Here is a 22,989-nt window from a genome sequence, read left to right as displayed (position 1 = left end):
GATATATTTTATAATATACTTAAACATTTAACAGTATAATCACCAAGTACACGATAAAAAAAATCAACCTACCTACATAAAGTATTGTTAATTAATAATTATTATATAATATATTATTATACATACGGGTAGGGTTGTCGATGAACGATACGTAAAAGCTAAATCCGTTGCCTCTACGTGGAACTCTGAATTGTATCAAAGCAGCATTTTGCGACGATTTAAATACTTGTTTGTGTTTTTTTGTGCCACACATCTCGAAGAAACGCTCGTTTATCGATTTCGGGTGATCTTGTTCATTGGGAAACAACTGTCCGTTGAGTTCCCATCCGTCTACAAACTATACACACATAGGAAAGTATAAATAGTTCATATCATAGACTTTGAATACACGTGTAATATATAAATGTTAGATTATGTATGTATAGTGTATAAATTATAATAATATTATATCAATATTCACTTGATTTAAAATAAGTAATAGTATTAACTATAAAAAAATACCATGAATACGCCCATTCATTCATGACCACATGGTCTATGAGATATATATGACTATTCAAATTTAATTTCAGTGTGTGATTGGAAAATTTTCCAGCCACTTACACTAAATATTATATATATATCATAATATAACTGACATCATAAGTCAAACCAGTATACATCAAACCAAAACATTGAAACTGAAAGACTTACTAAACAAACTGTTTTAGTACAGCATTGTCAGCACTCAGCAGTACTTATTATTTACTACTGAACAGTTTGGACATCGTATATTAAGCGATAAGAAAATTAAATTAATAAAATATAATAAATAGTAATTATACTAATTTAATGATTATGTTTTGTCCACATTTACAATAAATATACCGCTTTAATATTATTACACATTAATTAGGTATACCCATTTGCTATAAAAAATTATAATTATCATATATATAGACGCATGTACATAAATTATGTAGAATTTATTTAAAATTAAAGAATATTTATTTTAATGTTTAGATAATATTTAATTTTTAAAATAACACTAACTTAAATCAAAAAAAGCGATTATTACATTTTATTATATGAATACTAAATTGTAGTATTGTACTAAATTAATTTTCTAAAATAAATTTTTCATTTCCATTGTTTTATTATTTTATTAGTAATTATATTATGTATAATATAAATCATATTTGTGTATATTAATAATATGCAATATAAAGAAGCAGCCTAATAGAAGCTGTAAGAAATAAAAAAAATTTTGAAAAACAAAAAAAAACAAAGCATTATCTATAAAACCTGATAAATTTCAATTAGATGATCTTATTTGTAGACATGCGCATGGTTGTATGTGCACTGAGGAGGTGTATTGTGTCACTTTGGTACATCATAAATCAGTATAATACATATATATTTTGACAAAAATTCTGAGCTATGTTGTTTTAATAGCTTATACATATGTTCATAAAAAATAAATGAAAATGTATTATTTTCAACATTTTATCCGCTTATATATTTTAAGTCTAATTAAAAATATGTAAAAATGATAAATACGAACATGAAATGTTTATAACACATTTAATGATAAAAAAGGTTTTTCAGTAAATAAACTAATTACTTTAATAGCTTCTCGTTCAAAATCAAAATCAAAATATAAATTAATATACATGTCTACTATACTATTTAACACATAATAACGATTAAAATATAAATTATTATAATGAATATGATATGTGTATGACGGTGTTCTGGTTTTGACATTTTGATAAAAATAAATAAATCATTACTTTAAAATCAAAAAAGGTGCTTCTCATCAAAGCGTTGTAATAACCGTGTCACTAACACTTTTGAGTCAGTACAGTGTATTTATATATTTTTTATTAGAGTATGAATAATTAAAATTTGTATAAAATTAATACAATATGTAATGCAAATAAAAAAAGATAAAAAAAAACTACAGAGCGGCTTGAATGAAAGGAGAGTTTATTGTTCATTAATGATATTATACTTAAAATTTACTAATTTGCTTAGTAATGATGGATATATAATTTAAACATGCTCTATGGTATTTACGCTTAAACCGACGAGATAGTTTATCAGTGAGAGTGGCGCAAGATTATATTCATTAACTGTGATTAGGATAATTAAAATTAAGTACTATTATGAAAATGTTTATTGTTTATAATAGTATGACGCTAGCGCAGGGATTTTTGAATTTTTTATATTTATGTGTAAAGTGAGGCATGTATAACGGCGTATATCAAGAACATTAATTAGAAGTACTGAAAGATACTGATTTTTGATATTTTAGCTGCAGTCCACAGTGATTTTATATCCCATGTGAGTCTTTTATTAAGGTGGTCACTTATAGATTTATAGGTAATAATATATGGTACATTTTTGTTAAGAAATATATGCCATTTATAAGTAAAATTAGAATGATGGTATTTACGTTCTTATGTACAATACACTTATCAGATATACTAAATAGAATGACCATATTTTTTTATATAAATAAGTTATGTATTGTTAAACTTATTAAAATAAGTAATTAATGAAATCATATTATTTATACATTATTAATAAAATTATTAAGTTCAGTTATTATAATTATTCAAGTTTAAATTACTTTAAAAAGTCAATCTTTTGTAATTATAACTTTTTCAAACATAAAAAAAAGTTAATATTAAGATTCATTATAATATAATATTAGGTATATTATTTATGCATATTGCGTCTATGATAATTTAAATTATTTGTATATATTATATAAGCAATATATATATATATACTTATATACTCAAAGGAAAGTAGGTTTTTAAGAATAAAAATATTACGAACATTAAATTAAATATAATTATCACATAAGTATTGCTATAATTATGAAAAATCATTATTAATGAAAAATAAGTGACATTTAAAACAATTTACATCGGTGTCTATAAATTATTTAAAAATATTTTATTTAAATTACTCGAATTAATTATACATATTCTTATTAGAAAATAATGTGTACACTAAAGTTTAGTGTAGTGACTACACTATGACTATGCATATGATCATTGTAATATATTTCCAGAGAATTATAGAAAAAACTGTCTACAAAATAAATATGAATGTAAATTAAATTATCAATATAATTTATATTAGGTAAATATTTAAACACGCATATATATTATTTAAAACTCTGAATATACATGGATGTATTTGAATTATTCTATAGTAATATTATAGCATAATAATTTGTATCTAAGTTATAGAATTTGATTGGGTCGTGAGTTTCATCCAATCACTTATAAATTATATTATTTGAGGAAGGCTTTTTTTATATCTGTTAGAGATGAGGGATGTTTTCTATTTCTAATATCTCGTTGAATACATTATAATGATCAAATATCAAAATATATATAAATATATTTTGTATAATAAACGTATATACACATTTTATAGGTATTATATTTTAACGTGTATTTTGTAGTTTCAGTCGTCGTTGGCAATAATCATATGTAATAGATATTGCTGATTGTTAGGTTATATTACAGCTATATTTGCTATCATAGGGTAAAAATAGTAACATGCAGAATGTTTTAACAACACACAAATTCACCATTTACCATTATAATAAACAGAATTAGTGAAATATTCAGAATTTTTGTGATATCATAACCTATAATAAATTGTAGTCATTGTTGATTTAGAGTAGGTATTTATAAATAATTTATATAATTAATAATGATTTATATTATGAACTAATAATAGTGATAATAATAATAATAATAATAATAATAATAATAATATATGTATAGCTATCGTTTTTAAAATTGCATTATTTGTATAATATATTTTGAAAATACATTATTACAACGTATGAAATGTATATAAATATGTATTACACGCTTGTTTACTTACTACGTAATTATTATTGTATTCACGTAGACTTACCTAACATACACTTACACACAAACGTCACTAACACTTACCGCTATTAAACCACCAGTATTGCAAGGTACGTCTACGTAATCGAAGTAAACGTGGACCGTCTGCTCGGGTTTCGCTATTATGTAAATGCCGCACACGGTCGGATCGTTGGTCGGCGATTTGTAGTATAGATGGCCCTCTTCGGACCACACGGTCATACAATCTATATAAGGAAACACAAACACGTCATCAACCATCGTCGTGATCATTGTAAGCATACGATCATGAATTGATCATCATCACATCATCGTTATCTATACATCAACATCATCTCCTTCGCAATTCCTCGTGAATACACCCGAACAACCACGATTGTAAGATTATATAAATAATACTATATATGTACATATTATAATATGCTTTACCTGTAATGATTTTCTCTTGTGTTCGGATCCGTTTGTTCTGTACTGGGTACAGTAGTGGTGAAGTCTGTCGGGGATACTAATAGCGAAATAACAAACAAATAAATATTGATTTATAGTTTTAACTTATAACTAATGTTATACTAATGCCTAATAGTACATCGTCTCCTTTTCTACCGATATGTCTTATATCGGTTCTCTAATTATGCCATACTAATTAAAACGGCAATTTAGTATAAATTAAGTAACTATAACGCTACTAGAATAGTGAACGTAGAATAATAAAGTCTATTTTATAGGTATTGAGAAAATATCGTCAACAAATCTCTATTTAGGTGCAATTAAGTTAAAAAATCTCGTTATTTTCGGGTTATTGTTAGTGACTATTGTTTTTTTTTAATTTTAATTTAATTTTTTTATATTTTGTAATTGGGTAGTTCGTTTAAAATACCTATATAACAATAATAGTATTAATTAAATATAATACATTGCATATTTAATAGTATTTATAATTTTGATACATCTATAATTGCATCGAATAATGTAATTGCACATTATACAGCCATATCATAAATCATCATAATAAGCTTGCGTACATGACGACGTGAAGGCGTATCTGCAATTTATATATATAGTGTAAATGAAGACACTCATATTTCAAATTATGCGACCCTGCCTATTCCCTTAATCATTTGAAGATTGTCCTAAAATGTAGTAGTGCCGGGCGACTGCGCACAATTATATCATTTATATATGGAGTAAATTAACATTACGGTTTACGGACTTAAAACACATCGTCAAAAAATCAATGATAGTTAAAGTGTATATATGTATATAATATATAGTAGCAAATAAGATTTTCAATTAAAATTAAAAAATATATTTTGTACGAATATTAGATTACATAATAATAACAATTTACAAGATGTATAGCGATCAACAAATTTTTATTAAATCATTTCCGAAGCCAACAGCTGTACTGGAGATGAAATTTCGTGTAATTACAATAGTAAATAAATATATTATTATCAAGAATATAACATAAAAATAATATAATTATTTTACATTGTTTCAAAATATTATACAAATTATTTAATAATATTAAAATGTACACCTAAATATCTTACAAAGCTAAATTTATCAATACTAAATAGCTAAATAAAAAGTTATTTGTTATAAGCATTTAACTCTTAAATTGATATCATACTACGCATTTTTGTGCAGTTTTATTTAAAAAAAATTTTTTCGATTTTTGGACAAAATAAATAATTTTAAAATATTAGATTTCTAGTGTTTGAACAAACGTTACACGATAAACCTGGAAAAATAATTTATATCAGCATATTAAAACTACGTGCATTATTTAGTTCGTACTATTTGTATCACTGTATTAATACAATACGCATAGTATTGTAATAAATAATAGTGAATAATCTATAATATGCATAAAACCGTTTATATCTATCACCATTTTTGTCACTTAATAACAGTAAAGATATGATGTGTCACGTGTACAATTCACCGTTACCTATAGTTGTTATTTTTTTTATTTTAACCTATATTTTTGTACTTTAATCGAATAACCGATGGAATGGACGGGTCATGGATGTAAACGATGCATGTATTTATATACCCATTTGTATAAATAGGATATAAGCATTTTACTATAGTGTGTCAAATTTACATAATACCTATAAAAAAGCCGTACTTACGTTTTATTGTAAACACTTAAAAAGTAAAGAATATTGACAAGAAAGAATAAATAAAAACTAGACAATATTACCTAACGTCCTAACACTATGATATCGCTCTCGGTTTTTACTCATATTAATAATTATGTGTCAAGATGGACAAAGTGTAATGTATAAACGATTTATCAATACCACAAAAATAAAGCGCATTATATACGTTTTATAAACAATATTATTAATGAGACGATAACGCATGTAACATTTTTGTACATAGATTTTGTACGACCCTTCAAACCTAGGTTAGGCGTATTAAACTCAGATGTGCTTGTTGTAACGTTTTTGAGCTTATTTTGTATAATTCGGCCTGGTTCTCATATATGAGTACTGAGTAGGTATAATATACATAAATATATGATTGTATCTCATCCGGTTCTAACTATCTTAAACCCGGTTATATACCTATCGACTCCATCAACCATATTTTTTAGTTTATACTTATTTAATTGTTTTTCAATCTTTATTAATCTTTGTTTTTTATACTAACTGAAAGAAATGTATTTTATTCAATTAGTCGTGTTATATACCAGCGGTTCTCAAACTGTGCTCTGCGGAGCTCCAGGGGTCCATGGCTTCTGGGCATATTAGTGTTAATTTAATTCAAATATTATTATATTTCTTAGTAACATTTTTATATTTATGTTTAATATTATTTGAAAACTTTCTAACACTAAATTATTTATAAATCTGCAGATTTTGTGTCTTAATTAATAACTAAATAAGATATAGCGCGGGATTTTCGTTCTTTTTACATATACGATAATAATTAAGCTTACTCATTTATAATCTATGAGGTACTGATAACTTCTGTTTTTAATTATAAGTCGTAACTCATCGGTTATCGCTGATGTAATTATTATTATTTGGGTGTGTTTATGCCGTATTATTACGTGTGTACTATTTTACCATCAATTATTTTTATTGTTAACATTTTTTTTTATTATTATTATTTTTTTTTTTTTTGTGTAAATTAAAACTAAAACGGATCGTTAGCTTAATAAATCAACATCATACCGGCATTATCCTCATTAAAAACAAATGAAGAAAAATGTATCATCATAATCATTAAATATTAAAATTTATAAATTACTAAAATAATGTTTTTTCCGATTAAATTAATTAAATATTTTTAATATAAGTATAAAAAAAGTAAATCATTTAAAATTTACATATCTTTTATGAATTATTTTTGTAAAATAGAAATTCCTTATTTTTTGGGCTCTGAGCATTTTTTTTAAGAACATAAGCGTTCCGCGCGTGAATAAACAAGTTTGAGAACCACTGCTGTAAACAAAATTAGTCACAGTTTTCGAAGAAATAAATATTATTTGCTTATTGTTCTAAAGAATACGAATGTTGTATACAGTTTTACATTTTAAATTGCATTTAGAAAATCGAGACTATTGGATATAAGAAAATACGCGAAATTCGTGTTTCGAGAAAAAATGAATTGGAAAATATTCGGTGACAAACTTACAGTTTGCTACGCTTTATACCATATAATTTATTTGGCTGTACATCACGTAAATGTTCAATAGAATAAATATATTCGCATAATTTGAGACAAAAAAACGAACATTTGCATTAGTGTAGGTATTTTCAGTTACCGTTAAGACAGACAAATTAAGTTCATAACGTATATTGTATACAAGTTCTTAGTGCGGACATATGACTAATACAATATAGTAATTATGTTTAAATAAAATTTAAATATTTTTAATGTATCTATTATTATATTATACTTAAGAGTTAAAATGTTTAATATATCATTGACCTTACGATGCATTTAGTTTGTACCTCCATACATATAATATTTTGAATATCGATAAGTTATGATATCATATTATAATATACATATTATATTATCGTATAAAGTAAAGTAATAAGATAATAATATTGTCAGTTTAATAATATGAAGGTGCATACAGCGAGACTTTTCAATATTGTATGTACCGAAATAGTTCCCGCAGATATTTGACAAGTGTTGAGTAGGTGATGGTATCGTTATGTTAGCAATACCATTACTTCTCAACGCAAAGATAATCAACATAATATAGTATTAACATTTACACATACGGTTTCAGCATAAATTTAATGGATATTGTCGGTGGTTTTATCCACGCAATATATTCCCACATGGTTTGAGTGAAGTTTCAAAGACAGTGTTTAGGGTTCTCGACAAATAAATGTTATTAACTATTTATTTATTTATCTTATATTCTCTAGTGTCTAAGTTCCACAATACCTAACAATAATACTATATCATTAGAATAGTAAATAACAACTTTAAAGTTTCATAATTATTCAATAGACAAATGATATTATTGCACATAACTAAATAGTAGATTTAACAAATTATTTTATAAATATAATACATTTTAGTGAGCATGAAAATTTGAATCAATGTTTTTAATTTGTTCTAGAGAGCTTACTTAATTTAACGATATAGAATAAAAAGATAAATAATGGTAATTTTTACCAAGAAGAAATATTATCCAGGTCTATCACATTGTATTTATTTTTGTTAGTCGCAGATTACAATTTTGTTTGCACTTAGAATTAAACGCAATTAGATAACGAAATAAAATTTATTTCGTCATTTCAATTACAACTTAGTACACAAGCAAAATCAAATAATTTAAAAATTTAAATGAAAAACATTTTTGAATAATTGATAGGGAATATTACTACTATAAATAAATCTAGATAATAATATTAATTTCTTAGCGTTTATTTTTTAAAAGTTATTTTTAAAATTATCTAAAAGTTGTACAATCAAAAACACAATTTGATCATATTACATTCCAATGGTCGTTTTTCGATATTTTTAGCGATTAAAATAATTGTAGTGTTATTATAGTTTTAAAAAAGTAATAATAATCTTTTAATAATACCAATTATTAAAAAAAAAAATCAGTTTGTTTTTCATACAAATAATGACATTCATCTCACGTGAAATGTCGGTACTTTAAGTTCTGTATAAACTACCAAATTTTAATCTCGCACTAAATATTATTTTCTAACTGGTGAAGATTAGTCACGTAGGATAGAATATGTTCTTGAGTTTCACCAAGTATGGGGCAATTTTTCACACATTTTTATATTTTATTTTACTTACATCATTATATAGAGTACAGGCTAATGAAACAGTATAACGTTTGCATAGTTTGACAGGCTCCTTGAAACTAAATAACGTATGAACGAAAAAACAATATAAATACATATGAGTATACTTGACTCTTGAAAGCGTTTGGTTAAACTTGGGATGAATCCAATGCTGATGTACTACTGTATGCGCATGCACGAAACAAATGGAAATTATTATTGATGGTATTGGGAGTGTTCTATTAGCATATATTGATTAATCAAGACGCAATCAACAAAACAATACTCTGCAACAGGGTTAATCGAAATATGTCCCTTACACACAAAATATAAATTAAGTATAAATTAATTGTCTTCTTGTTTCGCCGAATAATTTTAATGTTGTTGAAATTGCGTAGGGTACATTTACATATACTTAGAAAATATAATGGAATAAGAATTAGAAAACGTAATTGTTGGAAACTATCTAAAGCAAATATTTATCCGATTTTCTATCAAACAATACTTACGCTTATTCAATTGATTTTTAATTTAATTAATTTTTATGTTGACCAATACGTGACACGTAGTGGATTTTTCAATTTTGTTTTTTCATTTTTTTCTCGTACTCTCATAGTGGTAAGATTAAAATTATAAATAAAAACAAATTTAAAAACTTAATACTACTATGTACAGTAACTTAATTATTCAAACTAAAAATTGTTCCGAATAAAAAACTTGATATTATCATAATATTTGTACAATTACATTTATGGAACTACATGTATATACATACACGTAGTGTGCCAGTACAGAACATAAATTCATTTACCTACCGAAATATAAATTACTGGTGTTAAATACAATGTTTGTCATTAAAACTGTTGTATTAAGTAAGTTGAAGTAATACATTTAACTAGACGTAACTTACTCTATAAAAATAACATTAAAATTATGAGTCTCACTGCAATATTAAGAATACTATAGAGTTTAGCTATAACATTTATGTTTTAATTTAACGACATATATTAAACTTTTTATAAATTTTAGTTTTGATTGGTAATTACAATGCGCAAACGATTATTTTTTACATATTATAATATTTACTACCAATAACTAATTAGATTATTTATAATATTATATTTAAACATTTTAAACGTGATTAGTTTATGATTGATATAAATATATAGTAATATTGTATTATTGTGATTCATTGATTTTTAAGAAATATTTTCACTTTTACTTGAAGTAAAATTCAGATAATGTTGGAATGATGATGCTTTAATTTAAATTATGTTGAAATCAATTTGTTTTTTTTTTTATTTAATTCAATCGGTTAAGTTAAAAACTCAAAAGCATTAAGTTCACAATACGGTCCTTGCATAATTATATTAGTAATTTTGTATCTATTCAATAATGAGCGCGATATTTTTAGAGAGTCTTGGAATAATAAAACGTCTAGTTATTGGGTTCAATAATTAATGTTAATTAATAATTATTATCAATTGAATATTTTTTTTATCGTTGGTATTAAATATTATGGTATGTGACTTTAAAGTATTGTAGTTATAAAAAAAAAATTTTATTTTATATTTTATTTAGATACTTCTAATTTTTTTTGATAATGTAGCAACAAACTATTTTAATTATTTCCATAAGAAAAAAAATGCTTATATTAAAATTAATAAAAATCATATGTTTAAATTATAACAAAGAAAATAATTCTTACAAAAAAAATTGTTTGAAATTGTACAATAGAAAATATATAAGTTTGTGCAACAATAATAAAATCTAAATAGGATACAGTGACCGGATGTGCCAAACTACTAACTCGTTTCTCTTCCTTCATTTCCAGCTATGAATAGTTTGGTTATTTCTATTATAAGCCTAAAAATAATAGTATACATATAGTTGCTTTTGAAAAAAATTATTCTGCCTGATGTGCATAATTTATTAATGTTTTAAAACATTAAACTTTCACACCAAAAATATTATTTTTTTTTATTTTTAGAATTATATATATTTGATATATAATTTAAATAACATGATAAAATTTATCTCTTCTGAAAAAATCATATTTTTTTAAAATTTAAATATACACTTACAAAATCTATAAAGCTAAAATGATTTATTAAAAATAATATCTATATGTTGTTAACTATCTACTATTTGTAAATATTGAATTAAAATAAATAATGAAAAAATTCCAAGTTTCAATAAAATTATTTTTTTCCAAACTAAAATACCAAATTAAAAACATAATAATGTTTTTGCAATTTTGAATGATTATTCTTCACACTTGGGAAACCTTTATGTAGAAGTATTTGAAATTATCGAGTTCTGATCAAAAATAACTACAAGAAACCAACTAAAATAAAATTATAAAAAAAAAACACTTGTACAATCAATATTTTTTTCATTCCACTCAAAGCCTAGAATTGATTATATAGACTACGAATACTCTTAATATACTATACTTTATACTTTTTCTAAATATGTTCATTTCAGCTAATTCAAATACAATTTGTAAACATTTTAAAAGTCAACCACAAAATAATATTTTTATAATATTATGTTTTTCTACAATTCTGCTATAGTATGGTCCAGATCACATGTTTATTCTCCTCAAACCAGGCAATCCTGTGTTGCTTGCTGTTAGTATTACTATAATACCATATTATATACAATGTATACTAAATGTGATCTCAAATAAATTCTTCTAAAACACTTTACAGACATAATTTTAATTGATATAGTACCTACTTTCGTTCGCCATAATGTCTAAACCGTTAATATTTCAAGTTTGTGAGGTTGTTTAAACACTTATATACATTTTACAATAAATCACCATGTATGACATTTTTCACAACTTGTTAGGATCTTTTTTTCTTATTATCTTACTACTTTTACTTTTATATGTTTCGCGTATACCTGGTATCTATACTGACTATACTGTATATTTACAATTTCTACATTGCACATTACTACGTATAATATTATGCATTTTAAAGTAATTGATAGTATTGATATATTACAAGATATAATAATTACTATAAGCTTTTAGATGTAATTTATTTAAATAATATTTAAAACATTTTTATGAAAATAGATTGTAGGCATTACATTTTTGGATTGCAATAAAAAAAAAAAAAAAAAAAAAAAAAACACAAGAACTACCTTTTATAAATTTGTATTGTATATTATTATGTGTTAAAATGTACAAATATAAATGTATAAACCGTGTTATTTCAGGCTACTGCTAGTTCGTTCAACATCAATATCTAGCCTTTTAGTAAATTGAGATAATTAATAATGTAAAGATTTATAAGGTAGCTTTTCACAAATAAACAACTTCTGTAAATTGTTTATATCAACATGCGCAGTAGTATAATATATTGGAGTAGAACGTGGTCAGAATTAATTGAAAATAAACAACCGTGTATAACTAAAGACGTTACTTTGTCAACATGGACGAAGTTGGATATATAATGTGATCGTGATTATGAGTAATTGGACGTCTATTATCATTAATAATAGAAATCATATCTAATAATATAGTCAAGCAGAATATAATATCATAATTCACAACTCTATAATATAATATAGGTAGGTATTACATTTTTTATTTATATAAATTACTATTAAATAAAAATTTGAGCGGTATAATCATCAAAAAAATCAATATTTATGAAACATCTAAATTGTAAACTTATAACTTGTCATAGTATTAAAACTAAAAAATCCAACAAAAAAATTACTTTGACATTCTAAAATCGATTATTATACAATAAATAATAATTTTATACTGTAATTTTAAGAAAATAAAATAAATAAAAAACATTTTAGCTAATTAATTATTATAACGTCAGTTTTAATTTACGAATAATAAATATTTTAAATTAAACTAGTGAAATTCTTATGTGTGAAGAGGTTTTACATATACAATTATAAAATGTATTGTAAAATCGATTGCTTTTTCGCTGCATCACCATAGGCGCAAATAGCATTTGAGATTTGGAGGGGGGCTGAAGCCCTAGCTACTGAATGAAGCATTGAAGTATTTATACAGGTAATTAACACCTAAACAATTTTTTAGTACAACATATAGGTATATCGTATACTGCTTACTTAATTACAAATTGACAGAAAATAAAACTAGCTAAACATTTTTTTTTAAATGTGCTATTTCATCTAGTTATAATAGTTTTCAAAATTATATTTATAATACATAATATACATTATACATTTATACACCACATATCTTTTAGGAAAACGTATAATAGCAAAATGGTATATCAATATGAGCTGCAACAATAGACTCTGTAATAAGAATGCTTATTATTCTTAGTTCTTGGTAGGTATTATGGTTTATGACTACAAATTTACAATGTACAATAATAATAAAAATAATATTTAAATTTAAATTAATTTTAAAGACAAAAAAATATAACTAATATTGTATTACAATTTTTGTACGAATTATGACTTACGTACTTTTTTCATTATATGCAAGACATGTTTCCTTTTGTAGGTAGTTAATTAATACTTACAAATTCGTAATTAAAATAAATAATTTATAGGTTAGGTTACTTCTAATTAAAATCAGAAAATAAAACATAAACAAGAGTACAATTTTGTATTTTTATTTAATACAAAAAAAATGTATTATACTCTTTATTTATTAAGTTATGTTTTTTAATTTGGATATTATAGAATTAAGAACACAGGACAAATGTAATATTTGTAGTTTTATATACTTTGAATAAATAATAAATACATATTCAAATTATATTTAGAAATTTATGTATTTGTATTTTATATACGAAAATTATAAAAAGGTAAGGAAATAAAGTTTCATCAATCAATTACTTTGGAAAGTAACGAATTGCAAGTCAGTTTATAGATATGTGGTTATATTGATGAAATTAATACCTATTAAATTGATATTTTGAAGTGGAATAAATAAGACACCTCAAATGTTGTAAACTCTTGATGAGAAGTGGTTCTGTTTTCAAAAATAAGGAACGAATGATAACCAACAACTGCGTGAACATATAAAAATTATAAGTAAATATATATAAAATATGTCAATGAATGATATCAAACAACTTTTATTCAATTTTTCACTTGTAAATATATCTGAAGGAAAGAAATTGAATGATTTTATATAATATAAATATGTACGCAACCATTGGAATATTTTAAGGTGGTTACAAATATTAACCAAACAGGTTTAAAATTAAATCAAATAAATATTTAAGAAAGTTTTAAATGCTTGGAAAAACTAATAAAATAGAAATATCTCTAGGTAATTATAATTTAAATTTTACCGTTTTAGATCTATCACAAAGTACAAATATTTAATGATAAAAATTAAAAATGAATACATATATTTTATTATAAATTTTAGACTTCAAGCAATATTATCAAATAATAATAATAATAATTTAAACACACAATATAATTAATTACACAAATTGAATTTTAAACAAAATAGTTCAATATTTTATATTAGTACATCGTATTGATTTTAAATTTATTAATATAAGTTTTAAAGGTAATTTAATATTAATTTCGTTATATATTGAGTATTAACCCAGACTCATGATTCAAAGTGTTTATATCGAAAACATTAACAAGATCTAATTCATTAATTATTATATAGTATTACGTTTGATTAAATTGTGAGATTACAAATTATTGTAATAAATAAAAATTATAATTAAGTTATTTAAAAACAATATTTGGTGCGTTAAAGAGCCAAAGAGTGGAGGATAAAAATTTAAATTCTGAACTCTTTTACTTTAAACATAATAAACAACTTATAATACGGCAATAATGTTAAAAGCCAATATGAAGAGAAGAATATACATTACATTTTCTAGTTTTAATATTTTAATCAAAAATTAAAAATAACAATAAAGGTCTTCTTAAATCTTAATAACTGTACTATGCCATTCGTATACTAGATTAGAGATATGTTGTAAGTATTTAAAGAAGTATTTAAAATTGTATTTAATACATTGATATACATCATCAAGTGTAAAGAAAGTTTACAATGTTATTCCAATTTTGAAAATTAGCTTTTCGTTATTAGTTTTAGATTACAAGTGGATTGGTGAATATATTGATTTTTCTATGATATGTGTTTTTGTGCCTGAAAACACTTTTAAAAAAAGATTTAATTTTAAACTTAAATTTATTTTTTGGTAGGAATATAAATCTAGTTCATACTTTAGGGAGGGGAGTCAAAAGTAAAACATTGGCAGTATTTTTCTTAACAACTGAAAAATAAAAAAAACAAAGTAGAAAAAAATTGGAATTTTTAAAAATATTAAAAAAAAATTCTTATTTTGTAATAATAATTATAAAACGAATAATCATTAATCTTAAATACTTGAAATTTTCACATTTAAATTATATGATTTTAAAAATATTTTGACTCTTGATATAATTATAGATAATTTAAATATTTATGAAAAAATGTTGCTTTATGACAAAACTTTGAAATTAAATAAAAAGTTCTTCATAATTAGTTTATACTTGCACCAAAAAATCTAAAATAGTATATATAATCAAAATGTACGTCTATAATCTGGATAACATCAAGTAATCAAATATTATAAATTTTGAATAAAAAATAAGAAGTTTATTAAAATTTTAAAGAAAGTGCAGGAATTTGTGTAATTTATAAACTTAAAGAGATCGGCAACTAATTGCTGTTGTCTGAGATTTGCATTTTTATTTCAAAGAGAAGTGAATATTTTATTAATATACGTAATGAAAAATTGTTTTTATTCTTGACAATAATGGATAGTGTCTATATGATTCTATTAGGCCTAACCTAACGCAGTAACGTAATTTATCTAGTAACAAGTATAAATAGGCTAATGAAACTTCAAAAGATCGATTATATTAACATGATAATTTATAATAAATCATATAAATAATTATGTATACAACGTTACATAAATTGAAAACATCTTCATTAAGAATTCTTGAGAAATAAATGTGTATTAATTCGTGATTAATTGTTTTCATGCTCATCAACTTATACTTTTAGTAGTCTCTGCCTGTCTATACCTTTATTATTATTCAGATATACACTATACATGAAACGTTTAACATGCGCTGATTTAACTGCATTTGTATTATAGATATATTTTAATTGTATTAGTTTAATAATTATAAATTATATTAAATACGTAAGTATACAGATATCTCATGTTATAGGAATAACGTTATACAATTTAGGAGTCTATAGTATACTAAAATCAATATTTATACCAACATGCAATAAAACTGAAATCAAAATGGATTTTATATTATTTCGTCCGTATGAGTTAAAACATGAAAAACTTTTGAAACAAAATGTATATTCTACGCATTATATATAAAAAAAGTTTCAGATAAAAATAAAATATATTAAGGCTTAGTCTTTAAAGTATAACCATGAAATACTGCTCAATAAAATGGGCTCAATAATTTTTGACCTTCTTATTTCATAGACAAAGGTGTTATTTACGGATATCGTTATAAGTAGTGTACTGTAAATGGTATATCACAACAAATCTTTAAACATAAATGTGATTTTTTATTACTGATTAGATTTTATGTCAACCGACTACCAAATAAAAATAAAAATAAATAATTCAAAATATATTGGCAAAAAAAAATGTATTATTCAATTTTAAGATTTAATTAAATAAAGCAGTAAACCAACACATAAAATATGTAAAATGAATGTGCAGCTAAAACTATCGACTAATATTATATATATTATGTAACCAATAATTAATAATTACCAAAAAAGTTATTAATTTTACCCATTGCAAAAATTTTTTCGAAGATTAATAATGTAATAAATGAATTATAAATTATAATATTTATTTTTACGTTAAGACTATATATAATATATGTTTATTTAAATATTTGAAAATTAGTTAAGTTAATAAGTATCAAAAGACCTAGGAAAATTTTATAAGTTCTACTATGTACACTATTAGGTGTCGAGTGGATCACTATTATAGCTGTTTTAAATTGAAAATCGATGATATATCATTGTATACGAAAAAAGATTCTGAGCGAAAACGGTCTTAAAACAAATTAATAATGTTATTACATAAAATAAAATTCAAAATAATATAATATAATTATTATGTAAAAGTTTTAAATTACAATAAATAGATAGTGTTTAATTTTAAGTTATAACAAAATATTTAACATCATTATTAATTGTTTAAATAAGTAAGTATTCCAAATTCTAACTTAATATATCTATAATATATATAATGTTTTTTATACGTTTTTTATGTTTTATGGTTTCAGTACAAACTATTCGTGAAGAATCTGTATTACATTTTCAAAACTTATGTACAAAATTAAAAGTTTTCATGAATTTCAAACAACAAATAATTTACAATTTTTCAATTTTGACGAGTTTTGTTACAAATCTAACTCCACAAGTATAATATAGAAAAAAAATTGTACTTATGTATTTTAAATGTTTTTGTACCAGTTACTAAATAACTCAAAAAGAATTTAAAATAATTGGAAAATGTTATCATATATAAAACCAATTTGAATATCTTCAAATACACATAATATTAAACAAAAATACAAGTTAGAAATCATTTAAAATAAGTACATTAAGTTCGTTTCATCCGATTGTAAAAAAAGTTATCTACCGTTAAAATTTGAGTTTAATGTTATGCTTTTACTGTTTGAATTTATTTATGCAAAAGTTTACTCAAATCTGTTGTTTTCTGACGGTAAATGTCTCAGAGTAATATGTTGTACACCTATTAAAATGATAATTATTAACACTGCAGTATCGTGAGTCAAAAAATATGAATTATTCCACAAAAGAAATTATGTTTCAATATGTTATCTGTTCTTTTAGTTGTGAATTCCATACTTTCAAATTATGATAAATATACCTATATACTATTTTACATAAATAATTTAATCAAATCACTTATTAGTACCCATAAATGCTACTGTATTCAGTTAGCAAACATTAAAAACATATACAGTGGAATCTTTAGTTAACGAACTTGAAGATTCTTTGAAAATATTTGTTAAAAATAATTAATATTTTTTTCACTAAAAATTCATTTATAGTGTATGGAATGTATTTAAATAATGATATATAATAATATGTATTTATAATATTAATTAATTAATTAAAATACAATAAAATAAATACATTCAAATTATATTCATTATGTAAATTAAATTTTTTTATTCATTGTTGTCAAAAAACTTTCTGATATCCTGTTAAAATACTTTTGTGCCATTCTTACAATTTGACAATAAAAATGATCGCAATTATTTAATAAGTCGTATTGGTGAGATTTTAATTTCTAAATACCTATTTAAGATGAATACAATAGTTATTTTTAAGTTTTTATACAAAAAATAACACGAAATGTATTTGTTAAATAAAAACAACTTATAGTTCCATAAAATAACTCGTTATATACAGTGTTACATTAAATAGAAATACTACTGTGTATTATATTTGTCATTTTTAACAATCAGTAAACCAGTAAATTGAAGTACTTATATTATAATATATTTTTTTTTTTATTGTTTCTTCATCAACTACATAGTTATTAGCTTGCAATGGTTTAATAAGGAGATGTACTTAAATTATTTAGATATGTGAAGTGAATATAATTATATAATATTATTAAATATCCGTGATAATGGCAATCGTTTCCAAAATTAAAAGTTCAACCCATAAATAAATAGATTGTTTTCAACAATAAATAATGTTAAGTATATTATAAAATGAAATAATATTAATTATATTTATTATTTATTATTATATAAAATAAATCTATATTATTCGAAAAAGCTAATTAATAAATTTTAATTATAAAAAAAAAATATGAGCAATTTATAATCCGTTCTTATAGCTTATAGGATTACAAATTAAATAAAAATTAATACTTCACAATATGATAGGTAGGTATAGTAAATACATTAATATGTATAGTTAAAAGATGTAAAGATAAATGTCTAACTATTATTTTAAGTAAGAAGAACACAGGGTAAAATGCTTATTACGCATTATTCAATGGATGAAAATTATTAGTTTTAGATTTATTTTATTCCTTATCATAAAACACGCTGTTAACACTGCTTACATTAAATGGAACTTTTTGGTTTGAATTATTATATAATAACGAACATTTTAATGATAATTATTACTATGCCTATTTCTATATTTTTAATTTTTAATTTTAATATGATAAAATTATATTACAAGTATCATACACGTCTAGTATGAATCTACAACTTGTAAAGATTATTCACTCACTAAACAATATTTATCTATAATATTATATGATTAATCAACAATTTCGTAAATAATATGCTTCAGGAAAAACCGATGGAGTGAAATCGATTGTATATTAAATTAATTATGTCTTAAATATATAGGCAATTTATAAAACATTTTATACTATAATTACAATACAATAATTATTTATAAATATTTGAGTTTATCATTTGAAACAAAACTTGATAATCTATATTTTTTTTTAATAATTATTAACCTAACCTTATGGCTTATACCATGTATTGGTATCCATTACAAATCAATTTTGTCCCGGTATCTGGGAAAACCTGATAAAATGTTTAAAAAAATGTTAACGACTTATTAAATTACAAATATGATCGATATTTACTGCATTGTAACTGAATATTGTAAACAAGAAGTTACTTGATACAACTGTGCAAATATATTACCTAAGTATATCTTTAGATCCTCAATAATTGAAAAGGTATTTTTTTTTTTTTTAGTCGGCTTTGCCCTGTGTTCTCCTACTTATAGCGTTACTGTATTTTGTAAAATACTAAAATACCTATTTTATTTTATTACTTATAAAAATAATATTACTAATATTCACTCAAATTAAATTAATCATACTATTTATTTTTGATTTTACCAAGCCTTATAGATACCTAACAGTTACTATATTTAATAAAATAATAAGAAAGACGATATACCAAAGAATATAACGATCATCATTGTTATAAAATAACAATAATGACGAGAATCCAAAATAAATTGTTTAATATAATATATACATTTTTCCTATTATAATACAAAAGTAAACCATAGTACCAATAATAAGGTCGTGTAATGGATTCGATGACTATTTACAAAAATCGCGTATTTATTTTAACAGTATATTATACAAATAGCTACATATTAATAGTACGTAGCTCATACTTTTATTGGTTGCTTCATGTCTTTATATTTTTTTCTACGATGTAGTTTTTCTAACAATACAAACACATTGCTTATTTCCTAAGGCGAGAACTTTGTTCCCTTAACTTAAGTAGACTCCCCCACCTCAATATATAGAAAATAAAAATCCTATTATTGTTTTTTGTCGCTATTTCGATGTGAAAGTAAAAGTTCTTTGTATTCTTTAGGTTTTATATTGCATTATAAAATACACCGTGGTGCTGATGTTTGTGTGTATATATGTATATATATATAATAAGACATTTTCAAGAAACCGTTTGTATAGGACATAATCCATTTATTGTGCAATGTACATCTTTAACGTTTTCTGTTCCAAAAAAAGTTGTAAAAGCGCACCGTTAAACATTTATAATTTGTACTATTTTTAAAAATGTTTAACTTCATATAATACGACGTAATACATACATGTTATTGTTTATAACTGTCAAGTCCCAATAATACTGATTAAATATAAAATATATATTAATATAATTCAATGAAGTAGCAATAGCTATAAGCTAGGCAGGAATCTGGCTGTTAAAGTTATTAGCCAGACACAAGCGGACGATCACTATAATTTGTAACACGGCTGGCATCAACATACAAGTGATGGAACACATAGACAAGTGTAAAGCTGAATAATTTTAAAATTATTAGTGGAGTAGAAAGAGGGTGTATCAGCTAAACTATTAATAAATACTTTTTAAAGAAATCTTAAGCTATGTCAATTTTTTATTGGCTAAAATTAACAAACTAAAATTATGTAGAACAAACAAGTACCTATTTGTAAATAAGATAATTAAACGCCTGTGATATTATAATATACAAAGTTAGTGTTTTAAGAAGAGATGTGCAGGGATTTGAGTAGCCCGGATAATTTTCAAACATATTTTACCGTATCCTTATTATAATTTTTATAAAAGTCAGACGCTGCATTCGTGAATTTCATACTATTTTATGTTAAAGATAGAACAGCTGATCATCGAAATTATATTATATATATATATGTATATACTGCTGCAGGCTTTAATAAATTATCAATCAAACTACTAAAAAACTATTTCATAATTTATATCTGGCCCTCTAGCACGCGCATAGTTTATCTGAAGGTATTTTTACAACGTAATTTAAATTAGCAATAGTTAAATCTCTTTTCAAAAAGGAAACAAAGTAAGTATAAGTAATTATAAACAAATTTCAATGTCATATAATTTTTCAAAAATATTAAAAAATATTGTGAAATCAAGACTTGTTTCTTGAAAAATATCATCTTCTTTCAAATAATCAATTTGAATTTAGGTCAAGTATAGGCACTGTGGATACAATTTATAGTACTTCTAAGTATATATATATACATGTATAAAGCATTGGATATTGGTGATAAAACTTTGAGAATTTTCCAAGATTTTACTAAAAACTAAAGCATTTGTCGACCAAAAAATTCTGTTAAACATTTTACCAATTTTTGAAATAAACAATCGTAGCTATAACCGATTCTCGAGTTATTTAAACGACAGAATGCAAATGTTTATGAAAATTACGTTTTAGAAAATGAACTAGGATTAATTAGAATTAACTATAGTGTCCCCCAAGAAAGCATTTTAAGCCCAATTTTATTTATAATATACATTAACAATTTTTGCAACTCGCAAACAGATGGCTCAATATTTACGTGCGCAAACAGTTAGGCTAACTAAACTAAATTCTAAATATTTTAGCGTACTACCTATTAATTTACTTTACAAAAAATTCACAAACACTTATTGTTAAAAAGATTCCTATAAACTATAAAGTATAAACAATAATATATATTTAAAACGTAATAGAACTTACAACATCTAAATTACACTAATAAAAATATTGGACAGATTCGTTGACTATTTAGAATCTACTTTTTCAATTCTATGCCTTTCATTATATATATAAAAAAAAACTATAAGATCTAATTTCTAATTTAAGTAATTTCTATTTTTTATTTTTTATTTATTTTTTCCTTTACACTGATGTATAATCAATATTTTACTGTAATATATGTAATTTAAGTTTATAACATGTAACATTCTACTACCAACACAAGCTCTGTTTAAAGGTAGTAGATATAACAATGTGTTTTGTTTAAAAAAATATATGTATATATGTCTTATATATTAATAAACTACAAACTTATGATTATTAACTGCAGCCAGTCAAGTACGAATAAAATATTAAGAAACAATTTAAGTTTCAAACTTTCATCAACAAAGACAAAACAAATAAAAATAATAATAAACCAAATAGGATATAGTTACAGAATATTGAGAAGATTCATCTCACTTCACTCAAGTCACTTTAACGTTAGATAGTTATATATTATAAGTTATCACAAACTTGAAACGAAAAAAATTAATCTGAACCGAAATTATTTTACTGTACATGAGTTTAAAGAACGTTTTTTAAATATAAAGTTACTCAAAAACGATACACTCAAATGGTTCCAAACACGAACACATTAATAAAACAAATCCAAAAAACTACAATATCATAAAAAAAAACTACTTAATTCAAACTTTAATCAATTAAAAAACATTTT

At 23.2% G+C, this 22,989-nt stretch overlaps 1 protein-coding gene across 1 annotated transcript in view; it reads right to left on the bottom strand.

Moving 5' to 3' along the window:
* Positions 1 to 22,989, bottom strand: part of LOC113554086 (corticotropin-releasing factor-binding protein) — a 43,225-nt gene that overhangs the window by 6,772 nt on the left and 13,464 nt on the right. Inside the window, exons 2-4 of the mRNA XM_026957773.1 lie at positions 4,329 to 4,404; positions 3,966 to 4,126; positions 127 to 337 (exon numbers count right to left, since the gene is read on the bottom strand). Of these exons, the coding sequence (XP_026813574.1) occupies positions 127 to 337; positions 3,966 to 4,126; positions 4,329 to 4,404 (448 nt within the window). The remainder of the gene's footprint in view (positions 1 to 126; positions 338 to 3,965; positions 4,127 to 4,328; positions 4,405 to 22,989) is intronic.

This window comes from Rhopalosiphum maidis, chromosome 2 (assembly GCF_003676215.2).
Source record: "Rhopalosiphum maidis isolate BTI-1 chromosome 2, ASM367621v3, whole genome shotgun sequence".
Lineage (NCBI taxonomy): Eukaryota > Metazoa > Arthropoda > Insecta > Hemiptera > Aphididae > Rhopalosiphum > Rhopalosiphum maidis.
Note: the sequence above shows the minus strand (reverse complement) of the source record. Positions and strands in the feature narration are given on the sequence as shown.